General features: G+C 40.2%; 1 protein-coding gene across 2 annotated transcripts in view; it reads left to right on the top strand.

Annotated features, from left to right (window-relative positions):
* The window catches only part of syt1a (synaptotagmin Ia), a 96,807-nt gene extending 84,017 nt beyond the window's left edge, over window positions 1–12,790 (top strand). For both annotated transcript variants that reach the window (XM_041030378.1, XM_041030377.1), the window contains 2 exons: window positions 5,935–6,068; window positions 8,647–12,790. In XM_041030378.1, coding sequence (XP_040886312.1) covers window positions 5,935–6,068; window positions 8,647–8,853 — 341 coding nt within the window. In that variant the 3' untranslated portion in view covers window positions 8,854–12,790. The remainder of the gene's footprint in view (window positions 1–5,934; window positions 6,069–8,646) is intronic.
* Window positions 12,791–13,082: the final 292 nt, after the last annotated feature.

Genomic DNA, 13,082 nt, shown 5'->3' with positions numbered 1-13,082 from the left:
ACTCTGTAATTATAATGGGCACGCTGAGCCCGTGCATGCACACACACTGGGGTTCTTCTTGGACTGGATTTTTGGAAAACCAGGTCTGCCAAAAGCGATTATTTTGTCCTGAAACAGTAAAGTTAGTGCTTCAACGATTGTCAGAAAATTAATTTCCAGCAAATCTGAAAAATAAATGTATTATTTAATTATTTGCTCTTCCAGGCTTCTAAATTGATTTGATGCTTTTAGTGCCTTTATATCACAGTTAATTAAATATTTTGGGGTTTTGAGCTGTTTGTTTGTTTGTTGGACAAGCAAAAAGCCACCTTGAGTTCTTGGAACTTCTGATATACCATTTTTTAGTATTTTTATGCATTAACTTGACTGAATAGTCTTGAGTTCCAGCCTTAAAAGGCCCTTTACACTGTGTGACTTGTTGATGTGCCAGACAAAATTGACATTTGTGAGAGAAACATGGTAAAATCTTTGGTCATCAGTTTTTAAAAGTCCACCGACAGCCAATTTAGAGCTGCAGCGACCGTAGACAGGCTGCATCAAAACTGTGACGGTGTCAGAAATTTAGAGGCAAAATCTCACAGTGTGTCTGCTGCTGCAGCCTATTTTAACGAAGCAGCCAATCACAGCATGACGTGAAAGGACACAGAATACACCGGCACTCTTAAAAACACATTTAGCTAAAACTCACAGTGCAAAATTTTCCCTGTGACTGTGACCGACTTCACAAGCTCCTCCTCTTACTCGTTTTTTTTGATGCGTGCAGATGGACGCCGCAAGTTGATGTCTTTCTCTTGTCTTTTTTTTTTCTATTTACATCTTTCATTTCAGAACCTGTCATGCTTCAAAACTGACATGATACAGACCCACGAAGGCTCATTTAGACCCATCCAGAGTTATAATAATGAGTTTGAAGTTTCCCTTCGACCGTCACTGTAATATTGATCAGTTATAAAATGTGTGATTAACAAAAACAAAGCATCGTGTTCGACTTTCTGGAGTTAGACAGTATCGACTGACCAGTATCTAATTTTTGATCGTATCAGTGACTCACATGCGCACACAGACAATCACATAGAAAATCACACAATAAGCTGGCCCCTCTGCCTCCCTCCTGCCTCTCCTTTGACTTTCTTCAGTGGTTTCATTTTAAATTCCCTGGTGTGCACTTCCCTTCCGCCTCAACTCTTTCTGCTGCAATTACCATACACCTGGGTCCACTTACTTTCTGCCCGACAGCCCAGTCTCTCCATATAAGCCTAACCATCCTGCAGTACAGTAACACAGCGCACATTAAAAGCTCAGAGCTCCCTTTCATCTATCAGACTGGCGCGAGCAGCCATTTGACGGAAAAAAAGAAAAAAAAAACCTCCCCCGCTGCCATTTTATGCTACTGGCATTAGCTCTCACCTGTGCCCATTTGCATCGTGGAATTGTCAACATTTTCAGTTGTCAGCCACATCGACTAGCCAGTATGAAAAAGGTGTGAATCTGTTCACTTTGAGGGCCAGGTTTCTCTCCTACAGAGAAGGGAAATAGCTGGGAAGCCGGACAGTTTGACACCATGTACTGTATGTCACATTTAATTGGAGCATGTTTTATCTGTGTGCACTCGTCTGTGAGTTTCAGGGTGAATTATTAGCATACAGTAATAGCACAGTGCATGTTTCTAATTACACACAACCAGAATATACTCTAAATTGCAGTTTGACTTTTGATTTTTGTTAGTTGCGACTGCTTTCCTGCTCTGAGAATGGACTTTAGAGTGTAGCAGATGGATGAAAAAATGGGCAGGTCTCTAATAACAATAATTAGCCTCCTTCCACAAGGTGGCTCAGCCAGAGCTTAAGGAGGAGGACAAGTAATTGATGGCCTGGGATCAGCCTTCTCCCCTATTGTCATCCTGTTTACCATGCCTAATTATGGCTCACAGAGGAAGATGTGGGTATTATCATTAACCAATGTATAATCAGAAATAATTCTTTTGATTGGCTCCTCAAGAAACATCTCTCCAAATCGACCTCCGTGCTGTGTTTCTTAGAAAAACACACTTTTGAAATAATATTTTTGACGGTGCAGTTGACTTTCGGCGCTCCTCGCGATTGCTGTTATTCAACTGCGGTGATGCACCAGGCACCATGCTCTTTAGCTGTTGTCTCAAAATAATCCGGGCCTCATTACAGACAAGTTACTCCTCTCTCCACTTTAGCCGCCTCCATAGCAATGTATAGGTCCAATACATATCCATTGTGTTGGAATGTAGACAATCAGATTTCAGAGAATCTTGAAACTCCGGTGGGCGGTGGATTTTTACAGCGTCACAAAACAAGAGTAAAGACCAGAAAGTGAGTTATAAAAGCCAGTAATTGCAGCAGCAGGCAAAGTCATCCTTGATTCAGCAACTCTTTCAGCCTCCCACAGATGTGTCATTTTATTTTGTGCAGTAGTTCTGCTAAATGGTTCTATTTTTTTACAGTATTTCAATCCACTATAGTGTGTCCTTGGCATGGTGCACCATCAAAGGTGAGTCAGACTCAGAAGTGTGTCGGACACAAAGGCTAAGTGTCTGGAAGCGACTCCGAATGAGGACATGCAGGCTTATAGGGGTATTGGCAGCAAAAGTGTTTTGTCCCACCCTCTTTGTACCTCTGAAGACATCCCAGAGGGCTGTGAGGCGTCACATAACCAGGTAATGGCCCACAGTGGGGGAGGTTATCAAAGCACACAGGCGCCGTGTCGGCGGTAATGAAGCCGCTCTGCCCCGACCTGGTGCTCCGGCTCACCATCAAGCCTCTCTGCTGGAGGGTTTATTTGTTTTGCTCCTCTGGCTGGTCGGACTGAGAGTCTTTCTCCCGGTCAGTACGGCAGTGAGCCTGAGGGATCGTTAAAATGATGAACAGGCCTGAGAGAAGAAAGCAATTTTAAAGTGATTAGGCAATGCAGAATTTATTTTGTCAGAATTTTTCTTTATTATAAACAAATTCCGAATATGGGGATAATAAGAAGCGGATGAGCTACAGAAAGATTTCTAAGCTTTCAGATCATTTAGGTTCTCATTGTGTGAACAAGGCTGCAACACAATATCACAAAGATCTGCATCACATCTTGTGAAGTGGTTTTATGTGGGTCTTCGCCGCTGGAAGAGTTTCACTGTAAACGCCTGTGTTTGTGTGGCGTGTGTGTGATTCACCGCTGACTTGAGTGTGTAAAACTAAACCGACAGTCACCCCTGGGTGCACCCACCATGGCAAATCCAAAATGATGGGAGGAAAGCTAAGATGACAGCCAGGCTATATTTAACCCTGCTTGTATTGGTGTTCATTTGGCACAACTCTGCCAGCACCCGCAGCGGCCACACTCGGCGAACACGGAAATACTTTTCAGGAAGAAACAAATTCCGTGTTTGGTGTTATGTGTCTGTGCATGTAATAAAGTACTGTAGCTTCAGCCGTGACAGGCACCGTCCTCCTCGCCAAAATAATCCAAATGACTCTGACAGCTGGCAATTATTCACAGCTTGAAAAACAAACTATAAGTAACCACTTTAAAATTAGACTAGCTCTACTTAACTCTGCAGCGGATTTGGCTCAAAGCTCATCACTTATCCAGAAACCTACTTCTGGCCTCCTGGGGGAACTGTATGGACTACTGATAGTGCATCACCTCATAAAACCATGGCCAGGATCCAGGACTCAGATGAGCAACCATCAGGATAGTGAGGACCGAGCCTCTGTGCTCTACACATATGTGAGGAAGTGCTCTGGCATCAGGACCGCTGCCATTCATCCATAAAATGGGAGAGATTACATCCGTCTGGGATGAGACGGTAAAATGGGGCCGGATATGAGGTACGGTGAGCCTCCCGAAACCCAATAATGCCAAACTCTCATCTGCTGGCCAGAAAGATAAGAACGTCTGGATAGCAGTGATGTGGCGCCACAGGTGTTTTCTTTCTTTCTTTTTTTTTTTTTCTTTAGCCTGAGATCTATCTTGCATATTCCCATTCAGATTGTGTTTATTCAGGCACAGTTACCAGTATGAGAGGATACATGACATGGACTGTACAACATTTCCACATGAACAGCTGTGTGCACTGATAGATAATCGTTGTTGAAACTTCCTCTCACAACAGGCCTCAAAGTTTGCAGGGTGGCGTCTTTTTTTTTAACTTTACCAAAAATCTCTACAGCAAATGTTCAACAAACGAGTTGTTCTTTGTTTGCAAATGCCAAATTTCAAAATGTGTCTAGTGTTACAATTTTGAGATGGTTCTTTAGATTTGTCTTTTTTTTTTTAGCACAAAGATCTCTTTTCCAGACCCTCTTTGCCCTTTTCCATTTCTGAGCTTTTGTACCTGACTTTCTTTAAACCTCTGTGAACCTGATGGGACCGACGTCTGTCTGTGCGAGATTAGTTTGGAATAAGCAGAAAAAAAAAGAACTGAGGAGTTTCTATGAGCGACGACAGCCACCCATGGCTGATCAGACAAAGAAAACCTGCAGAAATCACCCAAGGGGGTGAAAATGTGACAGCACTGGCAAGTGGCTTATGGGAGTAAAGTGCAGAAATACAACAGAAATCCCACTGAATAACACTGAGAGTAAGATTCCCAAAATTAAAGCTAATTCTGACTTGATGGATAACATTACATGAAAGCCTCTTTGTGCTGTTTGGCACAGATGTGGCTGGAGAAGCTCCTTATTTAGGTAATACTGGATGTATTCATTTCATGCATAAAGCGACAGCACACTCAAACACGACCCCCCGTTCACCGTTTCTATCATTCCAGCGCTCCAGCTCTTCACAGCAGGAGAGTAATAATGGATACCCACTCCATTAGGACCCTGCTACCTTTTCACTCATGTCTCTGTCATCTATTTATGCTGCTGCTTTTCCCCTCTCTTACTCTGTTTGTGTGGTTTTCTCTGTATATTCATGTCAGCAGTCCAACAGTCTGCAGTCAGGCCCTTATCCCCCTAAATTGCATAAAAGATTAAGGGAGCTAAACCTCTTCAGTACTTGCCTTTGTTAGAAAGCCAAACCAATGTTCCAAACTAAAAGTGGTGTTTCAACAACTAATTATAAGCTCTGATTTAAAGTCTTCCTCCTTATTCGTACTGATGCACAACTCTCTGTATTTAGATGTGGTGTTGTTATCCTCAGGAAAGGAAACCTTATTAGCATCTCGGAGATTATTGTGGTTATTTGTTTTTGTCTTTCTAGAGCAGCGCGTTGTCTTAAATGATAAATGGCACAAAGTGTTTTTCATTAATGTTCCTCCTATAGCTTATATCATTCTTTGTGGTTGTGGGGCTGAGATCAGAGATCATTTAGCATCCTTATGTGGTTCGTCACACGTGGAACCAGAATCTTCAACAATCTGGTCAACAACAACAACAAGCACCAACAATACAGTGATAGATCATATTTATGGTCATATTTTTTAGGTCATGAATAAGACGAGTAAATGTTCTTCAGCTGCCCGTACTTTCCTCTTGTCCAATTTAGTTTTGATGACAATTTGGAGAACGTAAACAAATCAGGAGGAGTAGCGTCACGTCGTAAACAAAAGCGAAGGGTGGTTAGCTGTTTTCAGACGCACACTCCACCTGATTGCCAGAGAGTGGATGAGGACGGACCAAGCAGACCACTTGGGCACTGCTTGAGATGGAATTCGGACAGATGAAAATGAGGCCCTTGAATGTTGAAGGTTAACTGAGTGATGGAAACACTCAGGATTTTCATGGCCTTGCTTTGTAGCCACTGCCCACTGCTTGTTTTGAAGATATTAACCCATCACTGATGTTGGTGTTGTAGATTTAAAGGCTGGTTTACAGCCGCTATAATCAATAGTTTTATATTTTGGATTTAATCACAAGTTTGTAAAAAAAGGGGTGGTTTATGTGTGTGAAATTGTTCTTATTTTTTTGTCTGCAGATCCATACGTGAAGATCCACCTGATGCAAAACGGCAAGAGGCTGAAGAAGAAGAAGACGACAATCAAGAAGAACACCCTCAACCCTTACTACAACGAGTCGTTTAGCTTTGAAGTCCCATTTGAACAAATCCAGGTACATTTCCCTAAACTAATAATCATTTTTTTGATTTCTAAAAGGTATTGTGCTACACTGTAGGGACAAATTGTACTGTAAAACCCGGCAAACATCTGGTTTCATATAAGCAACTGATAAGTGGGAGCTCATTTGTCAAATAATCAGTTTAGAGGCTTTTTATCTTAACAGTATAATCAAAGGCACTTCAGTTTAAATCAGTCTTGGTTTCTCAATTTGACAAACCAATTGCTCCGTGGATGCGATTCTCTGCACGTTGTTGTTGCCTGTAGCATGAACCTCAGTGCTGTTCGTAGCATGTTTTCAGTGATTGCCATGCACTTTATGATTCAGGTGAAATTCAGAAAGTTCGTACACCAACAATGACAGTATATGATTCTTTCACGAAACAAAGGAGTAAAGCATGAATCTTTTTTTAAGAACCTTCTGAAAGAAAGGATAAAGAATGCACAAACTGTGCCAGGAAGGAGTAGCAATGAACAACATTATCTCTTCAGGCAAGACAGTAATTGAGTCAAATTGATTAAGCCTGTCACAGCTCACAAATCACGGGTTTGGGTCCACGAGCCTCAGATTCAATTTAAACTGTGTTGATCCCAATCAACCCCATCCAAATCAAGCCCTTATTTAGTGCTGCTGATACCAGTATGTTGGCTAAATTTGCATTTCTTATCTCATCACCAAGAGCCAGGTTGATCATTAAACAATTATTAGTGCCACGGATGGAATCATAAACGTGTCATTGATTGGGTGTATTGAACGCTCTCCTGAAAGGCACGAGAATGAGAATATTATGCAAATTAAAAACGTACTTAAACGACTTAATTTGACTGTGACCAATCAGTCAAACACTAGCTATGCTCCTTAAAGAGGTTGTGGTAAAATGTTAAACTAATGGACTGTTTAAACACCCTCGACATCATTGACAGCTCTTTGGGCCTCTGGCTCTATTAGATCTGATTTGAAATAAAGACACTCAGAGCTATGGTGATTTTTAATTACAGACTTACTTTCACAGTGTTACCTCCGTCTGCTGTTTTAAAGGGAAACAAATACAGTTTAATTCACTAATCGATTTCTCAGACAGATTGTTTTTTTACCTCCATGCCGTTAACATTTACAACAAATTAAACCGGCTGCTTATAGAGAGCTACACATCTACACAACCGCTTTCATCAGCAGAGGCGGGGTGTTGGATTTGAGTTAAACTTGACCTTGGTACTGTTTGTGTAATTAATTTAAAGATTTAAATTGTCTAAGAGATTGTATGGGAATTACAAATGGTTCCTTTAATTGGTCTAACTCGTAACACTAACAGAGGGTTTGTTATTGACTGAAGTTGTTCCACAATCTCCTCAGCACACACACACACACAGTAAGCTAATTCTTACACTGTTTAGATTTATTTATTTTCAGCTATAATCTCTGACACATTCACTTTACAGCCAAAACAGGAAGAAAAAATTAGCCTACATTTTTGGCTACATAAAAAAAACTTCCCCTTCATCTGAAAGAAAGCAAATAATTGTATTTCCCAAAATGCTGAATTATCCCTTTTCAATAATGATGATTATCAGCAAACCAGTTACATGAAGGACAGTACTGACTGGTCAGTGATTATTAATGAAAGAGCCTGCTAATCTCCCATGAACGAGTCTTGTTTCAATGAGCAATTTGTAGACGAACTTTCCCTTTAAAAATCAACTAACCTCAATCGGCCATCTGGAAACCTTATTCAGTATTTCATTACATGGCGTTTTAGGCATGCTCTTTTAGAGCAGCGGTTCTGTGCTCGCGCAGGTGGCTGTAGCTCCGTCTCAGTGTGCCGGTGGATCGAAACTTAATCAGGGCTCTTTGTGCACTAATTCATATTCTCTGCCAGAGATTGATGCCCAGGTCACTCCTCTTTGCAGTGTCCCTTTGAATAAACACATGCCGAGGCTGAGTCTTAGACCTCTGAGTAATCAAACATTCTGTGGTGTTTGGCTCTGAAAATAACTGAGGCCTGGTCTGGAATGTCAGTTACTGTTAATCAACATTAATGTCTGAAGGAACTCCTCATTCTCTGCGTTACTGTACTACTTAAAGCAATAATCAGGGACAGTTTCATATAGTTTAATACAAAAACGCTCACATTTTTCCACTCTGCAAAAACTGACATTTGAGTGTGGGCTGGACATTGTTTATTAGACATTTAAAAATACTGCTTTAACCACTCTGTATCTGCTAGATCTTAAAAAGAAAAAAAAAAAAAAGATCTGTGTTCTCTAGCCAATGTTCTCTACAATATAACAACAAATTAAAGACAAAAATAATTATAAGATAAAATATAGAACAAAAACTTTAATGAGCAGTTAAAAACAATAACAGGAAAAAAAATAAGTAAAATAGAGGGCGTACAAAGTGATGATTATTTGTGATCATAGTGATAAAAGTGGGCAGTAACCCAAAATGTGTAAATCCACTGTTTCCACTGTTCATTGAAGAAAACGCAGCTCTTAGGAGATGAAGATAGTCCATATATATGCAGACGACACCTCAGTTTATTTGTATCTCCTCACTTCTTCCCTTTTTACAGAAAGTGCAAATTGTTATAACTGTTCTGGACTATGACAAGATCGGCAAGAACGATGCCATCGGCAAGGTCTTTGTGGGCCTCAACAGCTCGGGGACGGAGCTGCGCCACTGGTCTGACATGTTGGCCAACCCCAGGAGACCCATCGCTCAGTGGCACGTGCTGAAGCCTGAGGAGGAGGTGGACGCTCAGCTTTCCACCAAGAAATAGGCAGGGGCCCTTTCAGCACCTGCCTTGTAGTACTCTTTAGCCAGTATGTGTAAATACCTCAGTGATATATGGGTCCATCCATGTAAACCCCCCCTCCCCAGCCCTTAACCTGCCTCTCAGCCCCTCCCAGCTTTACTGCTCCTAGTTTCACACACAGTCCTAATTGTTGAAACTCTCTGCGACGTCCTATCCTCTGCTTTTTTCTATCAGGTTCCAATTTTCTCGCTTTCTCTATTTTTTTGTTCCATTCTGATTCAGCAATTTTTGTTTTCCATCTCTAAGCCCTTAAATGCCCCGACCAAATGCCCCCTTCTTTTAAGCAATATGATCTGTATAGATAGCGCATGACTGAAAGAATTTATTGTACCACAGTTGTATATATAAGTATGCAGACAAAAATGATTTCTAGTTTATGTGTTTGTATGTTGTTACCCGTTTCCTAATCTGTGTATATCTTGATGTTTTTAATAAGATGTTCTATTTTAAATTATGTAAATGCAGATATAGAGGAAAGCCAATATTATATATCCCAGGATTTAAAAATTCTACCTTATTACCTTATTGCATTCCAGAAAAAATAATGAATTCCAACCTGCAAGACACTAGTGGAAATATATTCACATTGTAAAGGACGGCTTTAAGTTCAGCAAAGGATCATCACAGAAAAGACAAATAGATGAATATATACACACACAAAACTCCAAAATACAAGGCCATTAACTACTATGGTTCTGTGGGAAAAATTATGCTGCTGGAAATTATACAAGCACATGATTTCTTACGACTTTTTGTACTTATTTCTCAATCCGAGGACCTATGTGCTTCGCTTGATGCACACTGTTACCAGAAACAATAGTCAATACAAACCAGTTAGCATTTCATTTCTCCATTTTTGGCAGTTTCCTCTAAGTGAAATAGGTCCTCGTTCACTTATACAGGCTTGTTTTCTTTAACAGAATTGGCAAATTTTGCCTCCAAACAAAAGACTCATTTCTTAACCCTTCAGAAACAGACCCCGTGTGAAAAAGCACCAAGCTGTAGCCATTGTGTCCTTAAGCTTGTTTAACAATATTTTTGTTAACTGCTTACTTTAAACAGCCTTGTCGTTGTTGGAAGTATATCGCATTTAGGCCGGGGTCCGATCTTTGAGACGGAGTTTAAAAAAGTCGCGACTCTGGTTTTAAGAGGACTATTTTTTAGAGCAATTCAACGTCTTGACTATTTTTAGTAAACTGCATGATTTTTTTTACAATCTTTACTAAAGGCTGGGAAGGGGGGAGATCTACTGACACCAGGGGAAGCTCTTCTGATACTATCCCCTTGCCTTCAATCAGAGGAGAGGAAAAAAAAAATCTAAGAGTAAAGTTTAAACTTTGGGTCAATGTAATATTGACGGAGGTGAAGCGAGTTTCTAAACACTGCCATTTTCAGGGAGGTGACTTATGTAGAGATCCTCTCTTCATGCACACTCCCACTTGCTAGTGGTTGTAGCTTTGGTTTATTGGGAACAATGTCTTTGGCTGCAATGGTGCCCTGAATCGCAGTCTTTGCTTTCTTTGCCTTCTTTGCCTTCTCACAGTGACAATAGAGCTAGCCATGTTTTACTGCCAATGTTAACTTTTATGTGGCTGCTGTTTTGCACTGGATGTCTTTGAACTAGCTTGTTGACTTCTTTAGAAACCATTTTTGGATGATTGTTGGCTGGCTTTATTTCAGGACACCTGCAGGTGGGTGGGTGGGGGTGGGGCACGCCAGAAATCCTCCTGCTTGATCGGCTTACTTAAAAAAGAAGAAAGCAATGATGACAAATCACGTTTCAGCCAACAGCAGTTACATCGGTTTTTATTTTGTTGTTGGCACAGGACTACACCAAGAGAATGCAAAATAACCGTAAAAGTTAATGGTCTGTGTAGGCTATTAGTCCATCATGTCCTTTACTACGGGTCCAATTAGTAAAGGAATAAGTTTTAATCCATGAAAACCATGAAGTCTCTTATCTTGGAGGAACCTCTTGCATATACTCGATGCTAGCTTCAGGAGGACTTTCTAAATGTTTTCAATGTTATTGTGTAGTTGATAGCACTATTATGAAAAAGCTACTTGTCATTCCATAGGAGTCTCTGAGGACTGCTTTGTGTATCACTGTGACTGCCGTGTGTGCTTAGAGATGTAGACTTATCAGTAGGTAGCGAAACCAGTTTGTTCTGTAGTGATGTCGTAGCGTTTAATGCCATTTTCCCTTCTACACGCAGAGAAAGAGAGAGAGTGAGAGCGCGTGGCGTCGCCTGACAGCACGCGACAAAAAAAAAAACAAAAAGAGAAGTTGGAAAGACGTTTTATCTGAGCGCAGGTGGGTCGCTTCACACAGCATTTTGTTGAGCACTGTGCAATACTTGTATGTTCATCCCATAGTGTTAACGTGGGTGGCGTTGCCCGAGAAAAAAAGATTCTAACCCTAGAGGATGATTCCAGTCCAGAGAGACGTTTTCTCCTTTCCAGAGAAATGGTTAGGACACAGCACACGTAGATTCAGCTTGTAGGTTGGAGCTTGACACCTGTTGACCTCTGTTTAGGGTTCCCTCCCTTTTCGCAGGTTTGTTTTCTCTTCTTGCACACAGTTCCAGCATCAGAAGTTTCAGGGAGTATTAGTTAAATACCAAACAAGATTCTACATTTAAATATCCCCTTAAAATGCCATGTATATATATACATAATCGTGTCAAAAATGTATATCTAGAATAAATATAAAGTGACATGAATATGATTATTCAGCCGCAGATATCATTCTATCTATCATCCATATTCTATATGTCATCATCATTATTTCATTTTTCATCATGGATTTTTTTTAAATTTGTTAACTGCCCTTTTGATTCAAAAACCCCTTTTATATTTGAGATGAAAACTCTGAATGTACAGTACAGACTGTGTTGATGTAGATTACTTTAACCGTGAGATTAGATGTACTTTGCACTTTTTGTTGTTAAAAAAAAGTCATTTTGTTTATATTTTTTCAACTATTATGAATTTATTTCATAACCCTGTGGAGTAAAACCTCCCTAGTCTGATAGCATCCCAAAACCATTGAATATACTTTAATACAGCTGCATTCCCAGTCCCTCTTCAGCAGAGGGATTCTTTTATTTGATGTTTTACATATGTAGAGTCATAAATTCCAGTACAGCTTCAGATCTAAATAAAAAAAAAAACAGATTAAAGTACAAGGTAAAGGCTCGGCAAAAAGCCTGAGCAATTCAGTATGAATACTAATGTAAGAACGGTTGTACTAATGGAATAATCCAATCAAAGCTGAAGGAAAATCAGACTGAATTGTGACAGACCACGTGTATAAACGTATCAGGGAATTCAGTAATGGGCAGCATTGCAGAACCCATTGGATTGCGAGGCATGTGGAAAAGCCACAAAGCAAAAGCCATTACCTGCACTGCAACGCAATGCTCCTCTTATTACAATTTCCTACCAAAGTATGCATGCATAAACAAATCCCCAAATTCTCCTCTTACGAAAATACCTTATCAAGCTCTCTGTGTGACAAGGAACTCAAGATTCTCTCCAGACACTGACAAAAAGCCACACTGACCTTTCAAAAACAAAGCTGTGTAAAGTATTAGAATCTGATGCTGTAGAAAGATCCTAGTTGCCTTTGTGTATATCAACTGCCTGCTTGAGTATTTTGTGTGTGGAAATTTTCTCTGTAATCTTGTAGAACTGTTTGGGGTGTTTTTTCCTGCCATATCGCTCGCGGTGACAGCGAGCCGCTGACAGTTATATTTGCTGTGTATACCTTCATTTTTGACGAGGTGTTTTACAGTTTTGTTTCACTTTGTGTAGTGATTCACTCTGTGGAGTTTTCTGACTGTTGTTATATAACTTCATATACACAAATGATCAATAAAAATGTTTTATTTCCTGTTGATACAGAAGCTTATCATGTCATGTTTTCGTTTAGGATGCACAGAGCTGCAGCTAAGCGTTTATTTAAGTAGAAAAAGATGCTGTTGCTGCCGCTAACAATATCTTTAATAACAAAATGACCTTGATTACTATCACTACAGGGTTAGTATTGATTGGCAGAGGAGGTATGAGTCACTGCTTCTGCACAAAACTCCTCTAACATCAAAGAGAAAGGTGCCTGCATGCATTTATTGCATTACAAATTCTCAGTTCTATAACATTTTCTTCTAAATACTTTGAACTGGCTTTGAGTC

The sequence above is a fragment of the Toxotes jaculatrix genome, chromosome 22 (assembly GCF_017976425.1).
Source record: "Toxotes jaculatrix isolate fToxJac2 chromosome 22, fToxJac2.pri, whole genome shotgun sequence".
Lineage (NCBI taxonomy): Eukaryota > Metazoa > Chordata > Actinopteri > Toxotidae > Toxotes > Toxotes jaculatrix.
Note: the sequence above shows the minus strand (reverse complement) of the source record. Positions and strands in the feature narration are given on the sequence as shown.